General features: G+C 40.4%; 4 protein-coding genes across 4 annotated transcripts; 3 read left to right on the top strand and 1 right to left on the bottom strand.

Moving 5' to 3' along the window:
- Positions 1-596: 596 nt before the first annotated feature.
- On the top strand, positions 597-2,628 carry LOC103697847 (WUSCHEL-related homeobox 5-like). The gene is made up of 2 exons (XM_008779789.4): positions 597-966; positions 1,871-2,628. The coding sequence occupies exons 1-2, from the start codon at positions 633-635 to the stop codon at positions 2,290-2,292; spliced, it is 756 nt and encodes a 251-aa protein (XP_008778011.1). The 5' UTR covers positions 597-632; the 3' UTR covers positions 2,293-2,628.
- A 4,360-nt stretch (positions 2,629-6,988) lies between these two features.
- LOC103696740 (vacuolar protein sorting-associated protein 2 homolog 1-like) lies at positions 6,989-13,551 on the top strand. The gene is made up of 5 exons (XM_008778456.5): positions 6,989-7,259; positions 7,605-7,735; positions 10,148-10,252; positions 12,882-13,142; positions 13,256-13,551. The coding sequence occupies exons 1-5, from the start codon at positions 7,223-7,225 to the stop codon at positions 13,391-13,393; spliced, it is 672 nt and encodes a 223-aa protein (XP_008776678.1). The 5' UTR covers positions 6,989-7,222; the 3' UTR covers positions 13,394-13,551.
- A 4,105-nt stretch (positions 13,552-17,656) lies between these two features.
- On the top strand, positions 17,657-20,399 carry LOC103696732 (uncharacterized). Its single transcript, XM_088711000.1, has 2 exons — positions 17,657-17,778; positions 18,475-20,399. Exon 2 carries the CDS (start codon positions 18,547-18,549, stop codon positions 20,086-20,088), a length of 1,542 nt encoding a protein of 513 aa, XP_088567126.1. The 5' UTR covers positions 17,657-17,778; positions 18,475-18,546; the 3' UTR covers positions 20,089-20,399.
- Positions 20,400-22,458: 2,059 nt separating this feature from the next.
- LOC103696725 (heat shock cognate 70 kDa protein 2-like) lies at positions 22,459-25,658 on the bottom strand. The gene is made up of 2 exons (XM_008778434.5): positions 25,116-25,658; positions 22,459-24,384 (listed from the first exon to the last, which is right to left on the bottom strand). Exons 1-2 carry the CDS (start codon positions 25,324-25,326, stop codon positions 22,646-22,648), a joined length of 1,950 nt encoding a protein of 649 aa, XP_008776656.1. The 5' UTR covers positions 25,327-25,658; the 3' UTR covers positions 22,459-22,645.
- Between the last annotated feature and the right edge of the window lie 61 nt (positions 25,659-25,719).

Raw genomic sequence — 25,719 nt, 5'->3', positions numbered from 1 at the left:
AAATTTAGAGCTTTTCTATTGTGTTCTATTGTGTTTCCTTCCGATGGTGGTATTCCAATGGCAGAAAAGCTAGGGGTTGCAAGAAAAAAAAATCTTTCAGGATTTTTTTTTTTTTTTTTTTTTCTATAGGATTCTGGATCCACTTTCCATGGTTCTATTATCTCATGGTTCAGCCAGCCAGAGCCCAAAGGGCATCCAAGAATAGAAATAGAATTTTCATCCATTGGACCATTAATATGAGCTCCAATCGAAAAGTAACCCATAGTCATTGGCCATTCCCCAAAACCCAAAACCCAATTCCGTAATCTCCCATCCCAATTGCTGCCCACCTACAACATTCAATGCCCAGATCCAGGCCAAACAAGCGACGCGGCACCCGCGCCCCTCGGCCGCTCCCGGCCATGTTTTCAGAGCTGTCCGCCACCAGAAACCACCCGCATGTCAAACTCCAACCCACCCCTTCCCCCCTCTCACGCTCTTTGACCCCACTACACGACAAATACATATCACACTCCCAGCCCCCACCACCCTTCATGCATGCATAAAAGAGGCCAGCCCCTGCCCCCACAAAACAAAACCCTACTTCACATCAAGCAGCTCCTCCCCTTAGCTCTCTATAGCCTCCTCCAACCATGGAGGAATGCAAGGGATCGGCATCGGCCTCGCCGCCGTCGTCGTCCGCCTCTCGGTGGAGTCCGACCAAGGAGCAGATTGCGATACTGGAGGGTTTCTACCGGCAGGGGATGCGGACGCCGAGCGCCGAGCAGATACAGCAGATAACTAGCCTGCTGAGGGAGTACGGGAGTATCGAGGGGAAGAATGTGTTCTACTGGTTTCAAAACCACAAGGCTCGCCAGCGGCAGAAGCAGAAGCAGGAGAGCTTTGCCTCCTATAGCCCACTCCTCCACCTGCAGGCACCCCCGGCACCCGTCCTCTCACCACCTCCTCCACCAACTTGCACCAATGGTGAGCCTCTTGGGCTCTCTGTTCTTCGTTTATTCTTTTATTTTAAGTTGGCTAATTATTTTTTGAAGGGTCTAAGGTGATCCGTCCTTTCTTTTTTATTTGCTTGAGATAAGATTTTTTTCAGTTCTTGTTTTTACTCCCTCGCCTAAAAACCGTATTTATCGCGCAGGTTGTCATTGTGGTTCCATTTATATATTGGTTATATTTCCAATCTGTAATTAATGCATCATTTTTGCTTAAGCTGGAAATATAATTAATGATCCTTTACTTGTTTGCGTGCATAAGAGATTGTGCACTTCTCTTTCCTTGTGTAATTTCTTAAATTTACTTTTACCTTTCTGTTTGCTTCTTTGTTATAATATCTCCTTTCTCGTTTTGGGTCTGATGCTTCTCTCGCTTTACTACCATTCTCATGCTTTTGCTCATGTTTTAACTAGCCTTCAGTAACTGCATAATAATAATAATAATAAGAATTATAAAAACTAGCCATCTCTTCTTCCCTTAGCAGTTACTTTTTTATTTGCTCCAGATTGAACAACTATCCTATTCTAAGCTGTCCTTCAGGCTTCTCCCTCAATTACTTCCCCTTCATTTTTTTGTGTGAATTTTCAGATAACAGCAGATCTCCTACTTTTATCTCTAGTAGCTCTTATGTTAATTTTCCAGGCAACTTATAATTGTTTTTTTTTCGTACACCGGAATAAAAATTTTGTACTGCTAATCACCTTTTGTATTGCTGTGCTACAGTTGGAATCATCTTAAAGTTTCAAGTAAAACTACATTATTTCTCTCTCTCTCTCTCTCTCTCTCTCTGTCATAGCTTTCCTATTTGTTAAACAAGCTCTCTTTTCCCCCCCTCATCATATCATCTATCGGATGGTTTTCTGGCCCATCTTTGACGCAGTTGTCCGCGGCCCATATTACTTTCCGGTACCACAGGTTGGTGGAGTTGGCTGGCACCAACCACAGTTCCCTAGCATTTTCTTACCCGGAGCTGGGAACATGAAACCAAGACCAGAGTTTCAAGTGAACCAAGAGAGAATCCCACAGGCATGCAGCAACTCACATCATCGAGCTTACCATTATGATCATCTTGCCACTGGAACGGACCACAGCGATGTTGGTCATGCCGACATGAACGGCCCCCATGAGACGCTGCAGCTGTTCCCATTGCACCCCACGGGAACATTGGAGGAGAGATCCGGAAGCACTCTAACCTCTGCCTCAGCAGAGGCCGAGAGCGTGGACGATGGAGAAGAAGAGGTCGGTGGTGATGAGAGCCAACCACCCTTCGATTTCTTCAGTGCTCCTAAGAAGCCATACTAAGAAAACCAGTACTGTTCTGGGTGTTTCAAAAAAAAAAAAGGACTGGACGTTTGCTGCTTGGATCTCATCTCCTTTGCCTTTTATGTTTTGCTACCGTTTTGTGTCTTTTAGGCCATGGTGAATAAATGAATGTATAGAGAGATTGGAGGGAACAAGGAATGGTTGGTTTTGTTGGCTTTGTTCCTCTAGTTTGAGGAAATGTCGTCAAATGTTCAGGACTGGTGATGTTGCCCGGCTTTGTTTATCTTCTTTTATTTTCTATGTCTGTGAACGCCGGAAGGGGCCGGACAGTGTGGGTCATGCGCCTGAGGTCGCATTTTTGGACTGAAACGTGAAATCGCTTGAAAACGAAGCGGGTTCGTGTGAGTTATTTATGATTTGGAAGTCCTACGATTGCTATTCGCCAATATAGTTGTAGCTTTGTATGGTTTCTTTACCGTCTGCAACCAGTAGTCCCGTTTTTTAATCCAAAACAAGACAGTAGTCCCGTTTCAGCGCCTGTCATTGGTGTAATACCAACAGCTTTGCAAATGGCTTAAAACATCTTTGTGCTCCAAGAAAGAAATTCCAAGTTGTGAAATTTTAAAAAAAAAATTAAAAAAATACATGTATGTACCAAAGGATTTTCATAAGAAATGAATTCTAATCAATATCCAATATCTAATCCTAACACTGTATAACAGCAGATTAATTTCTCAAGTTTTGAATTCCCATGATAACCCTAATTGGATTACTTTCTCGTCGATTTAACTATGCTAAATTTCTGTAAAGAAGGATTTTGACATTGCTGTACTCCGAGGTGTCCAAAGGAGAAGCTCTTCTTAAGTTGAAATTTCCATAATTTTACGTACAATATGCTGGAGGAATATGGCATAGAGACTGCTATGTTGCTATTGTTATAATTTTAGAATAGTATTATAAAAGAATAAAAATTATTAAAAGATCTTTCCCGAATCAATGCATATGATTAACACTATCCTAAAAATATAATTTACCTCACACACGTGCAGGTCTACGGTGATCTTATCCTTAATATCTAAATTGATAGGGGTTTATTGGTTCTAGCAAAAAAATAAAATTTATCTTAATTAAGTATACTAACTAGATCGATATTAAACAATTTCATGAACATGACATATTAATACCAAATCTACAATATTTTTTAAAATTAAATGCGTATACTTTATATATATGCAAACTTTAGCAGTAATCACATGTATTTGCGCATGCATTATAACTAATAAATATAATGGCAGGAAACTAAATATGGGTCCAACGTTGAAAGAAAATATATTAAAATTAAAATAAGGAAATAGAAACAAGAGGACATAGATTGGACTAGACATGCATTGGGAGCGTTATTGGACTTCTTAAATGCCAATACTATTTTGATCTTGAATAATGTTTTCGTATAACAACTTCCATACAAAGTGACATACAAATGATATAGATATGTTATCAATCGTGGAAATATGATGATATCTATTTAATTTTTCCTAATGCAATAAATGAATTTGAGTTTATGATATATGTGTTTAGGATATATAAACAATGAATTAGAATTTTAAGAACATATCATGGTTAAGCTTCTCAATTGTTAACACAGATAGTGCACTTATCAAGTTACCAATGAAGGTTCAACAATTATTTTATATATACCAAAGGTGGACATTGGTATTTGCTTGTTTGTATAGTATAAAAAATAGTTATTCTAATGGATTAAACGTCTTTTTTTAAGAAAAAAAGGACCATCAATATTATAGTTATCCAAGTCCATATTTTTTTTTTGGTAACATGGATAGTATCATACCATTATAGTAACCAACAAAATCAGAAAAGAGAAGAAGATGAAGGGCAAGAGGAGAAGGCTACAGGCTATCCCGCAATAGACCATCAGAATGCTGGGTGACGTAAGATGCCACCCAAGCAGCCATTCTATTCACCTCCTAGAACACATGAGTGATCCAAGTGTCCAGACAATCCCGTAGAAGACCACAAATATCATACAGTAAAGGATGGTCAACACTAGCCCTAGCGTGACTCTGGATCCATTGGATGACAGTCGTCTAATCTCCTTCAAGTTGAATCTGATCGACCTTTAGGACAAGGCAAGCATAACAGATACCCTCTCAGGCTGCTCTCATCTCCACCTCAAAAATGAAAGTGGCATGAAGTCGACATCCCCCTACCGCAATCAACACTAGCCCTGGCATGACCCTGGATCCGCTAGATGACAGTCAGCAAATCTCCTTTGAGCTGAATCCGATCAGTCCCTAGGACAAGGCGAGCATAAGAGATATCCTCCTAGGCTGCTCTCATCTCTGCCTCAAAAATAAAAGTGTCATGAAGTTGATATCCCCCTGCTGCAATCAAGCTGGACTTAAAATTTCTGATGACAAAAGTACTCAGACTGGAAATTACGATCAAGGATTGCTCTATCAATCACCATCTACTTCAGAGATGCCTTCTGAAACATTTTCAAATCCAAAAGTTCAATATCTTCCCACGAATTAGTGAATCATGCAGGGTTTTTTTGTGCAGAATAAGAAACGGCGGGTCAATCTTTGCCGCCTCCTCTTCCATCTTCCAATACACTGCCGCCAAAATTCATCTTAAGAAGGCTCGGGGATGGGGGCTCTCAGGTAATAAATATTGCCCGAGGCACCATCAGAGCTAAATGAAAGCCCCAGATATTCCTCACCATTTCGGTTCGATCGACGGACTCAGCCTAGTCATGCTCTGCTGCATGGATGAGTGCCATGTTTGCTACACACCTTGGGCACTACCACCTGCCCTCAAAAACTCTAGCGTTCCTGCTTAACTAGACATGATAAGCAATATAGGCGCATCTAGTACCACTAGCCGAGCTGGCAGGTCTCTTCACGAATTTCTTCAAGTAATCAAGAAAAGTTGTGGCCGAAGATGGAGAATGCAGAAAATTATAGGCTGCTCCTGTTTGGCGCCACACTAGTACAACCCTTGGGCAACCGAAGAGAACATGATCCATTGATTTCTCGACCTCCGAGCAACTATCATAACTAAGGGAGAGACTCACCATCTTCTACAAAGCACCCCCCAAGTCAGCAGCCTCGTCCATGCTACCTTAGGAACAAGGCTACCCTTGGGTGGATTCGGAGCTTCCATAGCTAGCTTCCATCAGTCGGTCGCAACGCTGTGACTCTATACAACACTCTAAAATCAATGCCCCTCACCTTACACTGACAGGTCAAGCCCTAGATACTTCTATTGTGCCCCCATCTTGCTGAAGGCCAACGGTGGAGATGAAGAAGGGGGTGGATGTACCATTCACAATGAAGGAAGGTGCTTGAACACATCCATAACCCAACAGATCTAGGCCTCACCAAATCCGAAACTCTCCATTTAAGGAGTAGGTAAGAAAACACCAGCTCATCCGATCATAAGCCTTCTCCATATTCAGCTTAATGACATTAGGCTCTGTCTGCATAAGGCTCTCGATAAGTCATGCATGAACTCCTAGACGATGAGGATATTGTCCTCAGGAACTCAAACTCGAAACTTTTACTTTCAAAGCAAATATGTGTGACTATTAGTGCATGCCCCAATTCATTGCATAGATTAAAAATCGTCATCATGTGCAACATGCGTACAAATTTTATTTGCTTTCTTAAAGGAAAAAAGAATCCATTTTGCTTAAGCATATTGCAAATATAACTGTATAGATAAAGTTTATTATGATACATAAATAGCTAGTAATATGATTATGTTATATATATGTGTACATATTGGTTTTATTAATATAAATCCTCCTTATATAAGTTGTATTTCAATATAGAAAGGTCTATGTTATTATTCAAAGAACAATATCATAATGAAGAAGTAACATATATTAGTTTACACCATATTTATAATATTATCTAAATTATCAAAAAAATCTTAAACTATTTTATCCTCTTGGTTGAACAATTCCGGAATGAATTAGTTCAAAGTTATTCATTTTTTCTTGAATTATAGACTAATTTTATGATTTATTCATAAGTTATTATAACTAATTTTAAAAATATATATTGCAAGTTAATGATATAGACCATATATTGTTGCTAAGAACGATGGTTTTATTATCATTCATTATTTTTGCCTCTCATAACTTTTTGATTAATAAGTTTCTAAATATTCAAAAAATGCCGTCTGTTCAATTTTTTTCGTTATCCAAACTTCTTTAAAGTTGTCAGATTTTTCCAAAATTTTGAACCATTACCTCAAGCCAAATAGTTTCCAAACGTTGAAATTGTGACTATTGTTTAGGTGCTCAAATAAAAGGTAATAGATATCAGGGTAGTCGACATAAAATATTTCTCTAATGACTTAAAACTATGTCGTATAAGACTTATAAAAAAAGTTAAAATTAGAACTTTCCTCCAACATACCTCATATAATACTTGGCATAATAAATTAACAAGGGTCAAACACTAATTTCATTTAAAGTACACGGCGTGCGAACTTTCTCTACTAGTAGACCTGAAAAAAAGTTGTAACATGTTCAGGCATCCCTGGATAATTCTCTTAAAGCAATTTTCACGTAAAGACGGCAGATCACGCGCAGTGTTTACCTGCGAAACATGCTTTAGAAGAATTATTTCTAGGTCCCTACATATTATGCTAATAATGTTAGGTGTCTTCTAAGTTTATAGAGAGGCCGTAATGGATTAAAATTCCCAATTCGCCAGCTACCGACAGCCCCTTACCGCGTGAGGAAGGAGGAAGGTCGATCGATCGAACCTAGCCTTTTCGAAGAGAAATTTAAAAAAAAGAAAAGAAAAGGAAACAGCGGAGAAGAACGACGAGAGAAACGAAGAGAAGCTCACGCCCTTTCCTCTTATAATTCTCTCCATCAGATCGATCTAGCAACAAAAGGAGAGAGTGGAAAGAGAACAAATCGGAATTTCCAACTATGAGTTTTCTCTTCGGCAAGAAGAAAACCCCCGCAGGTACTCTTTCCCTTAACCCGTCCATGATCCTTTTGGTTTTCTTTTTGTTGATTTTGTAAATCTATTTGAACGCAGGCAAGTAAATATCATGTTATTTCCCTGTTTTTGTCACCAATTCGATAATGTTTTCGGCTTGCGATTCGATTAGGGCTGTTAACCATATTTTCTTAAAATTAAATTTATTTATTCTCTAATTTTGAGGTTTTTTCCATTTTTTAAGTACAAATGGATCTTTTGTGTATAATTTTATCTTTAGCTATGAAAAAAATTATGATTTCGTCTCTAATACCCTCCCAAAAGTGGAGGACATTTTGAGGATTTAATGGTTGCTATGTTTAATTACAGAGCTGCTGAGGGAGAACAAGCGAATGTTGGATAGATCGATAAGAGAAATCGAAAGGGAGAGGCAAGGACTGCAAACCCAGGAGAAAAAGCTTATCACGGAGATCAAGAAAGCGGCCAAGCAAGGGCAGATGGTATGCCCCTTTTGCGACTTCTCCGATGCTCCTATCGAACAGTTCAGATCTTTGAGTTTTGCTTCGGTCTAGCTTGGTCTTCAAATTATTATGTGTTACTTACTGCTCCAATACTTCCATGTTACCATTAAAATTCGTTCTGCATCCTTTTAAAGGTCATATCTCTTGTTGATGTTTTCTCGGTTGCCTTGGGATAGCTGGGGCAATAAGTGATAGTGTGATACTTTCTGGAAAAGGTAGATCATGGATGATTAAGCTGAATTGTGAATCATTTAGTTTACAAGTTGGAAAGAGAAAGGAACAAAGAAGTTTGAGGCTAGGACAAGCAGGTTGATTTGTCAGATAGGCGTGAGCTATATCCCATGATCCCACATTTTAGATCTGTTATATCTGGAATGATGAATAAGCAGGAATATACATGTAAAGGTCTGCCTCTTGTGTTTCCTTCTTATGACCTTTTAGGTTATGCTTCATGTTTACCTCAAGCAGTATTTTTTTTCCTTGAGCTCTCTAGTGATTTTCCATGCTGTTCTATATTTTCAATTAAATTTCATATTCTATGATGATGAATGAGTCGTGTTCTTGGCTTGTTTGATCCAGGTTTTGGCAGTCTTGGTTTATTTATGGCTTGACTTATGACCCAGACCCAGGAATTTATAGCTTTGGGTGGGCTCTGTTATTATAGATGATGAACCCATTGATCTACCTTGGTCAGGATTATTAGATGTAGACTGATTAGATCCAAATCCAACCTACTACATTCATATTTGGGTTGGGATTGGGATTGGGATTGGGATTGGGATTAAGCTGGGGGAAGTTATGTTGGTCGTTGGAGGGGGAAGAGAAGTGATGGTGATTATTAACATTGTAGGTTATGGACAATATGCAATGTAATTGCTGGTGGTAAAAGTTTGAGGGTAGCAAACATGAGAACCAATGATCAAGGCCACATATTGTATTGAAGCGAGATATTATCTTTATCTTTTTGAAGTCAGTACAACAGGTTAATCGTCACATAATATTTATCTTTTATCAGAACTTATTTATAAAAGCTAGATTCTATATCATGCATGCAGTCATACACATTGTAACATCTTAAGTACATTTTGATGCTGATAAACATAACTAAGACAAAAACTTTGTACTTATAATAACCATATCCATGACCAAAACCTTCAAGCTTTGCCCCAACTATCTTTGTGAATCCTTGTTTGCCTCCGATTTCTTTTAATGTTTACATTTTGACGCAACCAGAAGCTTTTGCAACTCTTTTCCTTGGATTTTAAATAAACTTAGGTCTTCCTGTCCTCTCTTTCGACTACTACAAGAAGTTCGAGCACCCGTCCCTATGAAGCCTCCTATTATCTATGCCAAACATGATCATGCCATCTCAATCAGTTTTCATTATTTTGTCTTCAATAAACCAAACATTCTATGACATACTGAAAACCCCAGTCCATTAACCAACACCTATCCAATTCTCTTAAGGGAAACAAATATTTCAGAAAATAGTAATATTTGAATTGAACAAATATTTTGTTTCTTGTACCTATCACTCCCTAGTATAGTATGCCATCCTATATATATAAATTCTGAACTGTGCTGAGCAATAATTCTTCTAGTAAGCTTAGAAACTGTTGTGGATAACTGTAAGTATTTAACTATTTATGTGGACACCAGGAATTTGAACATTCACTGCTTTTTTTTTGGAAGTTAAAAATTAAAGGCAGCTCTGCTTTTATCAATGGATTAAAATTGATGCCTGTGCGGTGATTTCACCATCCTGCCATATCTAAAGATGGCTGTAAAATTATATTGCTTGCATTTTCTGGCATTGTTATGTAACTACTAAGTTGGATGCTTTGTTACTATATTTTTAATGTCAACTTAGATTTTCAGAAGGCTGTATGAGTTCCTTGTGCAGCTGATGATTTAAAGTATTTGGACTTGCCATTACTGATGCAGGACAAGTCACTCTGACTTTCTTTCGTCATCAGATAACTGGGTACACATAAACGCATTCAACATCGAACATGTCCCTTTCTTTTATCATAATATCAGCGAAACTGAGATATTTGACCCTGCTAAACCAACATATATTTCAAGTTTTCATTCTGAGGGCACCAAGGAGTATGCTTTACTTATTTTCAGAATGTATCTTGAATTCTGTGCTAATTGTTACTTTAAAGTATTTGTTACTCTCAATCATCTAGTTACTTGTATTTGGAACATCTGAAATCTTTTAGCTGTGATCTTTTTTTGGCTTCCCTGTTTACCTTTTTATTTGGTCCTTTGCTGTATTCTTTTGTTTGAGAATTAATCTATGAGCATTATTTTTATGTCTAACTTACAGTAAGCTTCACCGTTTCCTGAGCCGTATCTCTTTCTTGTTGTATAAATATTTTGTTATAGGGAGCTGTAAAAGTTATGGCCAAAGATCTTATTCGAACAAGACATCAGATCACAAAGTTTTATGCTCTGAAATCACAGCTCCAAGGTGTATCTCTTAGAATTCAGGTAAATCAAGTCTCTTCACTTGCTTTTGATGTGAAAATGGTGATGAAGAAGGCCAGAAATTACATTTTGTTCATTAAATTTTGTCTGATACGATTAGTTTGATTCTTTGATATAATAATAGTCAGTCGACCGTTCCTTTATGAAAGTGCCTATTATAACTACTTTTGATGCTGAGAAGGTGAAAATGTTGTGCACAAGCTCTGTTTTAAAACATACTTCATGCTTGTTAAAGATTCAATTCTTGTCATGCTTGGAATTAAAATGATCTGGAAACTGCAGACATCTCTCAGAGGGCCTCTCTAACAATTAAATAATTGAATATGCTATGATTATACTGGGGTACTGAATACTAGAAGACTATCAAACTGTAGGATGCCTGTGCCTCCAATTAGAAGGTTTTGTGGACTTAAATAAAATTGAATTGAAGCAACAAATATCATGCGCTGAACGGATCAAGCAACCATTTAGGCTCTATATTGATGACTATAGAATCTTTGCAGTAAATGTGTGATGTATGGCAGGCATCAAATTTTTATATTGTATAAAATTTTTTGAGCAATCCACTTCATAGTAATACAATGGTGTTTAAGAGAATCATTTGTGCAATATCTTGCAATCCAATTTAGTTGTTGTTCTTCATGACAGCTAGAGCTGATCATGGGCCGGGCTTGGGCACAAAGAAGATCAAATTTTAAACAGGCCCGGCCCGAAACCCGATTAAAAAAGAATAAAATTTAGGCCCGAGGCATGGCCCGTGATCAGCTATATTTACAGCTAACAAAATGAAAGAAAATAAGTAGATCTAATTATATTATTTCTGGTAGTAATTCAATTATTAAATGTTTTCCAATGGTTGCAAAATAATTCAAAGCCAGATGAGCTGGCTTCGTTCCCATCAATTTACAAATTCAGCCATAAAAATGTGTAGATGTCGGAAAACAAAAGATTGGAGGAAAAAAAGAAATTAAGAATGGAAAAAAAGAAGGAAACAGATAAAAAGGAAAGAGAATGAAAAGAAAAAGGGAATAAAAAGAAATTAAGAGGTAGCGGGCAAGTTGAGATAAAGGCATGAAAGGAAAAGAAGAGAAAGATGAGTAGGCAGCTAGAAATGAGAAGAGAGAGATACAGATAGATAAATAGAGAGAGAGAGAGAGATGAGTGGAAGGAAGTTGGCTAGGTTTATAGATTCCATCGCTTTCTAATGGAAACAAGTGCTCATTGGACATGGGTAGGGCAAGGGGTATTTTTTTGGTTCTGTTGTTTGTGTGTGGGTTGGGATGTTGACTTGTAAATAATTAACAATTATTGTGTTAAAAAAAATGTAATATCCTTGATCACATAGGTGATCAATATAAGTGGTGTACAAGTTGCATTGATCGATGATAAGGCTGAAAACGGATTGGATATTGTTGTATCTATATTTTTCAACGAATACGGATATGGATACGGATATTAAACAGATATCAAAATTAATATTCATATTTGTTCTAAATGGATACAGATATGAATCGGATATTAAGCGTATCCATATTTGTTATAAACGGATATAAATACAAATCGGATATTAAATATATCCATATTTTTTTATCTGTATACAGATATAAATCGAATATCTTTTCGGATATTAATCAAATTTGAGCAAAATTCAATGATGAAAACTAGTAATGAAGACATGATCGTAAAAGAAAGATTCAATAAAAAAAATAATTTTGACAAGTATTTATCGATAATAAAAACTAACAATGTCATAAAGGATATACCGCTCGAGGTTGCTCATCACCGAAGTAGACGAGCTCTATGCCGCCTCCAAGGCGTCTCACGGTTGTCACTGGTTTGCAATTGCTGGGTGAAAATTCAAAAGTGGACGGGATCTTCGAGACCCTAATAGCTTGAAGACGACGAAGAGGAAAAAGGGATGAAATGGATGAATAAGAGGTTTGAGCTTTTCAGGCGTGTGAGGTGATTCGAAAGATTTTATTCAAATCGAGTATTCTATATTCGGGTTATTGTCTTAAGTAACGGTCATTCGATATCTAAATTTGTTTTAGTTTAGGTTTGGTTAACCACTTAATTGGTTCTCTAATTTAACTTAATTTAAACTTTTTCTTTTCACCTATCTTTGTTATACGGATATCCGGATCCCGAAAATCAAATATATCCGCATCTGTATCCGTATCTGGGAGATTTTTGATCTGACTATCTGGATTTGAATCCGATCGGACCAATAAAATAGTATCCAATCCGACCCGAATCGTATACGGAAACGGATACAGTCGAATATAATCTGATATGCTTTCAGCCCTAATTGATGAAGTTTTACAATTTCCACTCCTTCAAAGTTGCTTGAGAGGATGATAGAACTGATATGAAAGTTGCAGAAGACTTAATAAGCAAGTCTGACTCTGAACGTGCAAGCAACCATACTTTTGCCAATTCCATGGAGAATTAAATATTCCACATGCAGTGTGAGGTTCTCTAATCCAATATAAGTTGGTTGAATCAGCAGATGCATGCTGTTTGTGATTTTTTTTTTTTACTAGAGTTGGAACAGATTTAAAATTCGGAAGCTGTTAATCTCACCATTCGGTTTTCGACTGATGACAGCTATAACTATTTGTGCTTCTTGCAGACATTGAAATCAACCCAAGCCATGGGTGAGGCTATGAAAGGTGTTACTAAGGCAATGGGACAGATGAACAGGCAGATGAACATACCAGCAATGCAGAAGATAATGCAAGAATTTGAACGGCAAAATGAGAGGATGGAAATGGTCAGCGAGGTGATGGGAGATGCCATTGATGATGCCTTGGAAGGTGACGAGGAAGAAGAAGAAACAGAAGAACTTGTGAACCAGGTCCTTGATGAAATTGGAATTGACATTAATGCCGAGGTATATTTTTATTTATCTGTTTACCTTTCCCTTCCTTGAAACCAGAGAATTTTCTTAAGCTTGCTTCATAGATGATGTACTGAGATCCATTGGTTTTTGTAATTTGTGCACAGCTTGTCAAAGCACCAACATCTGCTGTGGCTCAACCAGTGGCAACTAACAAGGTTGCTCAAGCTGAAACATCTGGGACCGTTGACAGCGCAATTGACAGTGAACTGCAGGCAAGATTAGACAATCTAAGAAAAATGTAGTAATCTTAATAGCGTGTGACTGATGAAGCAATGACACAATGGATCACTAGCATCTAGCATCATGTATTGTAGTCTGATTGTGAAAAATTTCCCCCATACAAAGTTGCACCAGTGTATGTTTTATCAAGACATTTAATAAATTATGTTTTATCAAGACATCCAATAGATTATCGCTTGCAAGCCTATCATCTCCATTCTTGTTCTCTCAGAGAAGCGGTTCTAAGATTCTGAGAAACGACAGGTCTCTTGTTGAGGATCTTTTAACCAGAAATATTTGATAGGGTTTTCCAAAACTAAGGTGTGCTGGTAGGCAATTAGCTTGCTGAGGTCCTACGTCATACTTTTGTGCTGCCTCGCTCGTTGAGGATCTTGTGTTTCTTCTCTCTATTTGAAATAAATTTTGGGTCGTTTCACCTTCGTTTTTCCTGAAAAAAAAAAAAGAAGAGAAACGGCTGTAGGATGAACAATTATCATATTAGCATGTGATTTTACAACTTTTGTTTAAAACTAATGCATTTCCTTAGAATTTGTGAACATGTCTCTGAAAACGCATGGAATTCATGTCACCAGTTTGCAGGTGAAGATGCTCTGATACTTCGGCTCTTGTATCAGGCAGATTGATGAAATTAGTCACACAGAACCTAAAAAGGGAAAACAAAATGAAAAAAATTAAGAACAAAGCTGATGATCATGTCACAATATCACACAAGATCGCCGGCGATGCTGACCATTTCGCCATATCTGGAACCCTAGCATGGCAAAGGGGACAATTTTATTCCTTCGGTGCCTGAAAGAGCTAATGCATGCAATAGTCTTCTTATTGTTTGCTTGATCATTATGCTAATAGATTGCATGAACAATTCTTGACTAGGTAAAGAAAGGGGATGGAAATCAACAACTGTCGAGTATCTCATGACTAAGTTTGTTGGCACTTATTGGTTTTTCGATCATAAACACAAAGCGAATAATGCTTAGATATAAGGAGGAGGGAATAAGCTCAATGGAGAAAAGGTGATCAAATATGTTACCTAAACTTTCATAAAAATATTAAGCTCAAGAGATTATCCATCAAAGCTTGGCATTCCACCACAACCCTGATGGTGATGCACCGGAGTTGTCTCCGCACGGCACACCAGGAAAGTTGAATGCAACCGGAGCCGGGTATCAATGCAAGGCACATGGAAGTAACGTACAACGTTACAATTGGTCTAAATGGAAGCCTAGCCACACATTTCTTCTGGTGTGACCAAGGCAAATAGTAGGATAACTTAAAAAGTTGATGATAATTGAAGTTTCCTCTTTTATCATGCAATGGGCACTCCAAAGAGAGAGAGAGAGAGAGATGGAGCAAATTTCGTAAATGCCTCAGTCTCTACCTCTAATCTCATTTCTTTTGGTTGTGCCCCTAGAGAGATGGATATACAGTGCACTCCATCCCTTAATCAGTCATCACAGTGAGGTGTAGAGCGTGTTAGTGTAGCCAATCACGTCCTCATCGAGAAATAGATTTTACGGGTTCGCATGAGCCTTGATTTAACCAAGATCGCAACTCAATACTCAAAAAACTCAAACAAGAATACAACTAGCCTGGATTTTTTGAGTCCATCAGTTGTCGACAGCAACATTTAGTGGTGAAAGTCCAACTGAAATTTACCTTAAAGACGCAGAACATCGGTTTAGAACCACTCTCAAACCTACGAACTGAGATAAGAGAAGATTTTATCTCTTTGGCCACACTGATTGGCTCCTATGAAGTCCTACAACGAAAGCCTAATTGAAGGAGAGAGCGGCATCCAATGAACCTATAAATGTCACATGATAGGCAAAAGCTATTGCAAAACTGCATTCGGACCATGTTAGATCACAGTGGCGTGCTCCCAAAGTTCAGATCCGTTCAAATCAATCACAAGCATCATAATTGACCTGTGGTCAGCCTTAATGAACCTATACTGATGTAGTGTCCTCTGGTTCATATAGGTCATGGGCCGAGTTCGCTCATTTGTAACAATTCAAAACCTCACCCAAAATAGCTAATCGTAAGGTATTTTTTGGATTTCTTGTTCCTGTATAAATATCTAAAATCTTTCTAGTGAATAACTGATATGTGACTAAATATACGCTTGCACGGATCCTCACATCTCCATTTAGAAAGTAGTACCATCCATTCCAAAAATTTTGTTGGCTGACTTTTGTTTGAACAACGAGGAGTCTCACATGGTATGATGAGAATAAAGGCAAGGCACGTAGAAAAGGTAACTATCAAGATGCAATAGACACAGCCAATCAGCCTACCCAGGGGGGAGTGCATTTGGGATCATCATAGACATACATCATTTGGCTCCTCAAAAGAACTCTTCTATCAATTGCTATTCTACTCCATTATGACATGTTCCCCTTTGTCCCTGGAGAATGCACCGAGGTTTCGTGCAGTTGGACGCATGGGAGCACCAAGATAATATGGACAATGAGTACCCACTCACCCCTCTTTGGAGTAATATTTTAGGGTGGTAAGTATGCACTTTTACTCCGGCCTATTGTACTTTTGCTCGGGTTTAAAATAACTACAATTATTGGTATATTTTTTTTGGTGGAAACCCTAGTCATTGAGTCGTGGCTGATTGCTAATGTGGAGTGCGCATTGAACTTTCTTGCTTGGAGATCTTCAAAGCACGATGTGTGCCACTGCCCGAACGACAAGTGTCTAATGTCATTAGTCTACTTCATTTTTTATGATCATTAACCTACAAAATATTGTCTCTACTTTTTTGGTGTAAATTAAAGTTGTCTCTATTATTTCAGTAGTTATCCACAAGCTGGTTGGGGAACACGTCATGGGCCATGAATGTTGATCAATAGGAGAATCTTGGCTAAGAGAGTGGAAAACTAGTGGTTGCTAATACTAAACGGCTTGAGTTCTTGTTATATAAGATTGCTTAGATTGGTTTTATAGTGCAAATGGTCTCGAGGATAGTGATATTTTGTAGCTAGTCTAAGATTCCATAGCATGCAACACGTTAAATAAGCTTGGTTGGCGAAGTCAAGACGGAAGAGCTGCCTTGCTTTGATTGTCTCATAAACTTTGTTGTACCCCTAACCCAAATTACTTGTGCCAAGCTTCTTTTTTTTTTTCTTTTCTTTTTTTTTCCTATGTGTTATATTTGAAAAGAGTAATACTACCTTTGCGCTCCCCCATTTTTAACTTAATGCTCCCCATTCAAGATATTTCCTTCTTCCTTTTGTGAACTTATATAAGGGGATGAAGTAGTTACCTCCACCTTCTACATGTGTGATGCAAAGCATTTCATAAATACCTCACAGGTCAGTTGCTTGGCCACTTCTACTCATCCATTAATGCAAGGATTTGCAAGTGGCAGTGGATACATGGGAATTAACCTTTTTTTTCCTTTGAGTCATCATTTTAATACTAACCACACCTCTATAGCCTAATCATAAAATTAAGCCCATTGTATTGGGAATACTGTTGGCAAATTAGGATTACTTTACTGCAATGCATAGTGGTCTTTCATCAACCAAGGATGGATAAAGTTGCCTTGTTAAGCTATAGTAATAGAGACGCAACCCATAATACACGCTATCCTAGACTCTATGCAACATGGCTCTTTCCACAACTTATCAAATAAGAAATCTAGCATATGCCACCCTCAATTTAGCATCTTATTGTATTTTATCAATTAGTGACAGCTAACTAGTCATTATCTCCATTGAATGCCTTCTATCAATTAAAATTATATCCTACTCTAGGTTACGTTTGATGCACCATGTCGGCGATTTTTCGTTTCTGTGGATTTCATTTATCATGCAACTTATCTCAAATTATCGCTCTTCTCATTCTATCTCAGCGGTGCATCTGGTGTAGGGTATAATTTTTTTCCGAATCAGTAAAGCTATCCTACCGTCCGCGGGTTAGGTTATTCTAATTTTCAGCAAAAAGATCACAAACATAATTTTTTTTGTCAAGTCCATCGCCAACAACCACTTCTTTTCGTCAAGGTCCGTCGCCAACAACTACTATGATAAGAGGGGAGGGAGAGTTGATAGGGTGCTTTCATCATTTAAAAGCGAGATATGAGCTCACCGACAGCCACTTTGACGAGCCTCTTTTTTGACCCAAACACTCCGCCCCCCGGGTAACGGACCCAACCCTTTCGCCGTTTCGCCATACGATGGAAGAGAGTTAAACTTGGTCACCGTCACTTAACGGCGAGGTTGGCCTGGTTCTTTAAACAGAGACGTTAACGTTCTCCCCTTCTTTCTTCTCACTTCGCCACTTCGCTCTCTCGATCTCGGGGGGGGTGTTAACTCCGATGAAAACCTCGAATGGGGAAGGAATTCGAGTTCTAGCGGTCTCCTATGGAATCCAAGAGGTAATCATGATGCAATCTGTTTTTCAGGGTTAGGTTTTCGATTTCCTTTCGCTTTTTTTTTTTCTGCACCTTTTGATCTTTATATGGATAGTCGGGTTTGATCTCCCCGATTCGGTGTTTTCCTCCCGATTTCGGAGGATTCTGGGGACTTTGTGGTCGTAGGATGATAAAGATCTTCCGTCTTTTTTGTTTTGTGGGATTGCTGGTTTAAGGCTCGCGAAGGATTTGCAAGAATATCATGATTTTAGGGATTTTCTTTCTCGTTGTTGGGGGTTCTGGGATTCCATAGTGGTAGACCGAGATAGATCTCATCTTTTATAGTTATCTACTTAGTTTGTTAGATTAAGGCCTGGAAAGGGTTTCCAAGAAATTAACGGGGGCTCGTCTCTACGCTTATTGGAGGATTTGGGAATTCCTTCGCTGCAGATCGAGCAAGGTTTGATCTTTCTTGTCATCTGATCAGTTCATTTCTAATCCTAAGAGTTTGTTAAAGGGCTTCTGAGAAATCTCCAGGGCTAGCCTTTTTTCTCTCATAAAAATTCCGTTTTGCTTCTTCTGGCGAAGATTTGTTGGGTTTGGGGGTATTGGGTATCGTTTGGTTGATAGGATTTCGTGTAGTGGGATTTATGGAATGGATCTGTGAGTGTTTTCTATGGGATGCGTTCATTGAATGCGGTGGAATTCGAAACCCACCAGACAGATAGCATCTAAGGAAGAGGAGGAGGAGGAGGCTGTTAGAGAGCACAAAGAGATAGCAGAGAAAGAGCCATGGGGGAAGATCTCCTCACCACTTTGTCCATGGAGAACCACCACCCGTCCACTCTCCTTTCCATGGACCCATCCGGCGGCCCGGCCTTGTTTTCCTCCCATGAGGACTTCACCGACCGCGAGCTGATGATCCAGCGCCCGCAGATGGTCCTCTCCGGCCCGCCCGACATCAACCTCCCTCTCTCTGCCGAGCGCTCCCCTCCCCAGCAATCTTGGAACCCTGACCCCTGCGACATCTTGGACGTCGGCCTCGGCTCTCAGGTGTATGATACTGAGGCTATCCTGCACCTCCCCAAGGTCAGCGCCGCCCGCAAGTGCGCCAAGAGAGGCGACAGCATCTGGGGCGCATGGTTCTTCTTCAACTTCTATTTCAAGCCGGCGCTCTCTGAGAAATCCAAGGCCAAGGTAACAAGGGACGGGAATGGTTTCTTGGGCTTTGACAAGTCTGACCTTCGGCTTGATGTGTTCCTGGTCCAGCATGACATGGAGAACATGTACATGTGGGTCTTCAAGGAGAGGCCGGAGAATGCACTAGGCAAGATGCAGCTGAGGAGCTACATGAATGGGCACTCCCGCCTTGGTGAACCCCAATTCCCATTCGGCGTTGACAAGGGCTTTGTCCGGTCCCACCGGATGCAGCGCAAGCAGTACCGTGGGCTGTCGAACCCTCAGTGTGTGCATGGTATTGAGGTGGTGAGGTCACCCAACTTGGCGGTGGTCGCCGAGGAGGACCGCAAGAAGTGGATGGAGCTCACTGGTAGGGAGCTTAATTTCTCTATCCCGTTGGAAGCCAGTGATTTTGAGACATGGAGGAATCTTCCTAACACTGAATTTGAGCTTGAAAGGCCTTCTCCTCCTTGGAAGAGCACTTTGCATCCCCACCCAAAGAAATTGCTTAATGGATCAGGTTTGAACTTGTTGTCGCAGTCGAATCATTCCAATGGTGATGGGATGGACCTTTCTCCGGAATGCAGCAAACGCAGGAAGGATCTCTTCCCCCATAGGATAGATGAGGATTGCGGCTTGCCTATGAACTCTTTTTCAGAAAAAGCCCAAGATATGGACATGCACCCGGTCGAGCCATCGTGGCTGAATGAGTTTAGTGGTGTAATGAGGAATGCCTATGGGCCGGTGACTGCTGCGAAGACAATTTATGAGGATGAGCAAGGTTACTTGATAACGGTTAGCTTGCCCTTTGTTGATCAACAGAGTGTGAAGGTTTCTTGGAGGAACAGTCTTACTCATGGGATAGTGAAGATACTTTGTGTCAGTACCGCCCGGATGCCATATATAAAGAGGCATGATAGAACATTCAAGCTGACCGATCCATCTCCCGAGCACTGCCTGCCAGGGGAATTCATAAGAGAGATACCGCTTGCCACCCGAATCCCTGAAGATGCTAAGTTGGAAGCCTACTATGATGAGACTGGTGCCGTGCTAGAAATAATGGTTCCTAAACACCGTGTTGGGCCAGAAGAACATGAAGTGCGTGTGTGCATGCGCCCTCCTCACCTTGGTGCCAATAATCTTATGTTGACCTGAATAAGTGGGAATAATATGTGATGGGTTGTTCCTTTGGCCAGTTTCTGTTGTTTACTAACTCTGTAGCATAAAAGGATATCTGTGCAATGGAAGCGCATCCTTACCATATTTAACTCTCTTTTGCAATTTGGTGTTCTTTCATGTTTTTTGGATATTTCTACCGAGCTGCATGCTTGAAGGTCCCAACAAAATGTTGAGCTTTGAGGCCATACTCTGCAGTTCATGTTGAAATACTTTTGAGAATGTCTTTATGGTTCATGTTGAAATATTTGACATGATGAATCTAGTTAAATCAAAATTTTCTTCTGTCATCTGGTTGATTGTTTTGTTGGCATAGCTATAAACCAGATTTGTGGTTCAATGACACATTTGCTTGGAATTTCGTAAACTTCCAGTAAAAATCTATCAGGCTTCTGCTCTGTATGTGGTAGGGTGATGCCTCTGCGTTCTTGTATGCATTCTCAAAGTACGATTATCCAGTGAAATCCCTTATTCGTTTTTCTAATGGATATTTATGCTTGTGTCAGTTTAAAGAAGACCGGTGATAAAAAAAATGTGTGGCTAGTTAAAGTGAACCCGTTACTTAGTATATCTAAAGGCCTTCAGGATATTTGGATCATCTAATAATGGTGTAACACTATAACTTTTGATTCCATCTGATGATGTATTTTAATATCAAAGATTTCTGCCGGCGCCCCTCAATGTCAACAACTTCTCCTGTTCATTTTGTGTTTGTAGCTTCTTTGCCAATCAAATTATATACTTGTGTTCTGCTTGTATACTTATATACTTAGTTCATTTGGTGTAGTCTTTGATTCAATGAATGTATTGGTTTTCTCTTCATGGTGCGCACAGGGTGTGTTGCCCTCTTGACCTGCAATTAGACATTTTATGTGAATTGGTGCTTGGAATGGCAGAAACGATTTTTCTGCACACTGTGTCCTTTTTTAATTTCTGAGCGCATCCAAACTGCTCTGCTTAAAGTCACTCGGCTGGACGGTCACGGATAATGTTGATTGACCCATGAGGTCTTTGCTTGTGTGGTTTTACTAAGTGTCCTCTAAATATGGAATTTGTGTTCATTGCTCAATGGTAGATATATTTGGATTGTTCCATTTCTTTCTTTAGTTTTTATGTCCATATGCATGTGCTTGTCCCACGTATGGGTTGTGTGATGAATTTTTTTTAATTAATGTTGCTGGTTTTTAGCTATTTCTTAACTATTCTTGTAACTTTTCTTCCCTGATAGCTTCTGGTGACTATCTAGGATAACCATCGATCTTTGTTTTTATGGTGTTAATAAGTGAAATTGATTATATTGGTTTCTCTTTTTTTTTCTTTCCCCCATTTCTGGACACAAAGTACTACAGGATACACGCTATCATAGATTGTCAGTTCTGGACGATCACAATTAGATAAGTGCTGGTCCTAGAGATCTTACGCTGTGTTAATCTTGCAATGAGAGACTAGCTTAGTCTCTGTTTGCAGCTAGATTTATATTCGTGGAAAGACTAAGGTCTCGAAATTGCTTTGACAATTTTCACAATTTAGAGTAGAATAATTGTAGGCGAAGATATTTAGGGTTCTAAACGAAGACTCCTCATCCAAAATTTGCTGACTCAGGTATGGTCCAAGTCCAAAACACCAAATCCAACCACGAAACGGTTTTTTAAAAATATTAAAGAAAGATATCGTGGAGATTGAGTTTTAAAAGGATATGCTAAGATTTGTCTCGATATCCTATGCAAACGTATGTAAATTGTCACACTAAATACAAGAGTCCTGAATTTCATAATCTGCAAATATTGCCATCGGCTGCTGTTTATCCCGATTGTACGCATCATAATATCATTGTATCCTGACGAACAGATCTTTGCAATTGAGTAGAAGAAAGAGGAAAATTCCTCTTTGAAGTCTACTGGTACGCGGTTCTAAATTATTTTGACGGACCTTCAACCGAGACTCGTTAAACTTCAATTTCCTCTGTGCCTCATCTTCGCACAATAGGCATCTTATTTTGCATTAGACCATTCTGCAAGTTCTTCCCAAATTGCTCGAGACTCGAAGCCGAAAGAACCATCTTCCGACCTGGTATACACGTAAATTATCTTCGATAAGAAACTTTACACACCATGGCAGTGACATTGTAAACATACATTAATCCATGGTCCACAACTTAGATTCATTTCCGGATATTCTCGTAACTTGCCTTTTCTCCCTCGTTACGAGCTGAACCTGCAGCCTCTACCCCTTTCCACATACCATCACAGTTTCAATTTCCTTCCATCAATTAATAAAAAAAAAAATCCCGAATATTTCGAGATAAAAATCATCTTCGGTTTTAGGGTCAATAATATTTAACTGCACGCATTAAAGACTAAGATAATATTATAGATGCAATGGTCGCTGCAGCCACCCAAAAGTTAAAGAAAAAAAAAACGAAAGAGTTTAAACAAAGAGGAAAAAATACAGAGCTCAAACTGAGAAGGTGGGGGGTGGGAACGAGTTCGGGTGAGAAACTGCAAAAGACACCATGACTACAACTACAGCAAACACCTTAATCAACTTCCTCAATTTTTGGCCCGGCACCGCTGCTGCTGCCGCCGGCAGCCGGAGCATCCTCATCCATCCCGGCGTCCATTCCAGCGCCTGCACCCTGATACATCTTGGCAATGATCGGGTTGCAGATGCTCTCCAGCTCCTTCATTTTGTCCTCAAACTCATCGGCCTCAGCTAGCTGGTTGCCGTCCAGCCAATTGATGGCCTGCTCGATGGCATCCTCAATCTTCTTCTTGTCGGCCGGCGGCAACTTGGCAGCAATCTTCTCATCCTTGATGGTATTCCTCATGTTGTAGGCATAGTTCTCCAAGGCATTCTTGGCCTCAATCTTCTTCTTGTGCTCCTCGTCTTCAGCCTTGTACTTCTCGGCCTCTTGGACCATCTTCTCGATCTCTTCCTTGCTCAGCCTGCCCTTGTCGTTGGTGATGGTGATCTTGTTCTTTTGCCCGGTGGTCTTATCCTCAGCAGTCACATTCAAGATGCCATTCGCGTCTATATCGAAGCACACATTGATCTGAGGCACGCCTCTTGGAGCAGGAGGAATGCCGGATAGCTCAAATTTTCCAAGGAGGTTGTTGTCCCTGGTCCTGGTTCTCTCGCCCTCGTAGACTTGAATCAAGACTCCGGGCTGGTTGTCGGAGTAGGTGGAGAAGACCTGCTCCTTCTTGGTTGGGATGGTGGTGTTCCTCGGAATCAAGACGGTCATGACCCCCCCAGCCGTCTCCAGACCTAGGGAGAGAGGGGTGACATCCAGCAGCAGCAAGTCCTGGACCTTCTCATTGCCCTCGCCGCTCAAGATGGCAGCTTGGACAGCAGCACCATAGGCAACGGCCTCATCGGGGTTGATGCTCTTGCAGAGCTCCTTCCCATTAAAGAAGTCCTGAAGAAGCTGCTGCACCTTGGGAATCCTGGTCGACCCACCAACCAGGACAACGTCGTGGATGCCGCTCTTGTCCATCTTAGCATCTCTCAGGCACTTCTCCACCGGCTCCATGCACTTCCTGAACAGGTCCATATTGAGCTCCTCGAATCTGGCACGGGTGATGGTGGAGTAGAAATCGATGCCCTCGTACAGGGAATCGATCTCGATAGTGGTCTGGGCGGTGGAAGAGAGGGTCCTCTTGGCCCGCTCGCAGGCTGTCCTCAGTCTCCTCAGGGCCCTTGGGTTGCCACTGATGTCCTTCTTGTGCTTCCTCTTGAACTCCTGAACGAAGTGGTTGACCATCCGGTTGTCGAAGTCCTCGCCGCCAAGGTGGGTGTCACCAGCGGTAGCCTTCACCTCGAAGATACCCTCTTCAATGGTGAGAATAGAGACATCGAAGGTGCCACCGCCGAGGTCGAAGATGAGAACATTCTTCTCGCCAGAGCTGCTGGCCTTCTTGTCGAGACCATAGGCGATGGCAGCGGCGGTAGGCTCGTTGATAATTCGCATGACATTGAGGCCAGAAATGACTCCGGCATCCTTGGTGGCCTGGCGCTGGGAGTCATTGAAGTAGGCAGGGACTGTCACCACTGCGTTCTTAATAGTAGAACCAAGGTAGGCTTCGGCGATCTCCTTCATCTTCATGAGCACCATGGATGAAATCTCCTCTGCAGAAAACTGCTTCTCCTCGCCCTTGTACTGCACCACGATCATGGGCTTGTCACCAGGGCCTGCGATGACCTTGAACGGCCATAGCTTCATGTCACTCTGGACAGAGGGATCGCTGAAACGTCTACCAATCAACCGCTTCGCATCTGTTGTAGAAGAAGATAAGCACAAACAGAAAAAAAATTATCAGAAAAAAAATTGCAAAAAAAAAAAAAAGAAGATGTAAGGTACTTCACAAAGATAAAATAAACACAAATCATTACAAGTAGACAAAATTCTTAATAAATCATGATAAGTTAAAGTTAAGAAACAAGGTTTTAAAGTTGATCGGATTTAAAATTCTAGCCTTCTTTTAATTTCTCATTGATAACTATATATTCCAAAACTAGACTACCTGCAATAGCTTTCAAAGTACATAACCTTACAAACAACACGGGTTATTTGATATAAAGCAGATCACTCGGACTAAAGTACACGCTCTCTCTTTTCATTTAAAAATCTCATTATATATATTGAATTTTTCACAACGAAAAATTTATGCATTATTTGGTCCGATCCGGATGCACAAAACTAGAACAAACACAGAATTTTCTGTTCACAATCATATCTAACATCCACGGAAACAAAAAAAAGACGCCTCTAAATAATAAACATCACAAAAACTACGCAAATCCCAAATTATTTCCCAAACGGACCCATGAATCATGCAAAAAAAAAAAAAAAAAAATACAACGGCCCGAAAAAAAAAATGAAAAATTTCCGAATATCAACAGTAAATGAGCAATTAATTCAAACTTATGGAATTAAAAATTAACTTCATAACAACAAATAGAACTATTAACGCTATGACTACCCAAACATAGAGAAGAGAGCTCACCGAAGACGGTGTTGGTGGGGTTCATGGCAACCTGGTTCTTGGCAGCGTCGCCGATGAGCCGCTCGGTGTCTGTGAAGGCGACATAAGATGGGGTGGTGCGGTTTCCTTGGTCATTGGCGATGATCTCCACCCGATCGTGCTGCCACACCCCGACGCACGAGTAGGTCGTCCCGAGATCGATCCCGATCGCCGGACCCTCGCCTTTCGCCATGTATCGCGATCTCTCGGAGCTAATCGAAGAGAAGAAGAGAACAGAGCAAAGAGAACAGGAAAAGAGATCAAAAAAACCACAGTGGAACGGAGACTTCTGCGGAGAAGAGTAGGAATTCGGTTCAGTATGAGTTGGGGAGGAGGTGTAAGGGCTCGCTTTTATTGGATGGCTCGTATTTCCGGAAGGTTCGAATGGGGGAATCGTGGCCGTCGGGTTGGTTGTGGATCGACGGTGGGAGAGGGGCCACCCGCGCTCGGAAGGCGTGGAATGGTTCTCGCGAAGTCTGGCGAATTCTGGAACCGTCTTTTGCTTCGTGTCTTGTGAAAAACCCGGGGGCGAGCGTGGGTCTCCTCGCGCCTGCCGCCTTACCGTATTCCACCGATGACGGAATCC

This window comes from Phoenix dactylifera, chromosome 14 (genome assembly GCF_051530095.1).
Source record: "Phoenix dactylifera cultivar Ajwa chromosome 14, Ajwa_hap1_PhDact_Kaust_v1.1, whole genome shotgun sequence".
Lineage (NCBI taxonomy): Eukaryota > Viridiplantae > Streptophyta > Magnoliopsida > Arecales > Arecaceae > Phoenix > Phoenix dactylifera.
The sequence above is the reverse complement of the archived record's forward strand: the minus strand, read 5'-3'. Positions and strand labels throughout refer to the sequence as shown.

Excerpts from the sequence above, each read along its gene's own strand:
- LOC103696732 (XM_088711000.1), top strand. The coding sequence starts at position 18,547 with ATGGGGGAAGATCTCCTCACCACTTTGTCCATGGAGAACCACCACCCG.
- LOC103696725 (XM_008778434.5), bottom strand. The coding sequence starts at position 25,326 with ATGGCGAAAGGCGAGGGTCCGGCGATCGGGATCGATCTCGGGACGACC. Across the intron at positions 24,385-25,115 it reads CCCCACCAACACCGTCTTCG|ATGCGAAGCGGTTGATTGGT; the intron begins GTGAGCTCTCTT and ends CTTCTACAACAG.
- LOC103697847 (XM_008779789.4), top strand. The coding sequence starts at position 633 with ATGGAGGAATGCAAGGGATCGGCATCGGCCTCGCCGCCGTCGTCGTCC. Across the intron at positions 967-1,870 it reads TCCACCAACTTGCACCAATG|TTGTCCGCGGCCCATATTAC; the intron begins GTGAGCCTCTTG and ends TCTTTGACGCAG.
- LOC103696740 (XM_008778456.5), top strand. The coding sequence starts at position 7,223 with ATGAGTTTTCTCTTCGGCAAGAAGAAAACCCCCGCAG. Across the intron at positions 7,736-10,147 it reads CGGCCAAGCAAGGGCAGATG|GGAGCTGTAAAAGTTATGGC; the intron begins GTATGCCCCTTT and ends ATTTTGTTATAG. Across the intron at positions 13,143-13,255 it reads GAATTGACATTAATGCCGAG|CTTGTCAAAGCACCAACATC; the intron begins GTATATTTTTAT and ends ATTTGTGCACAG.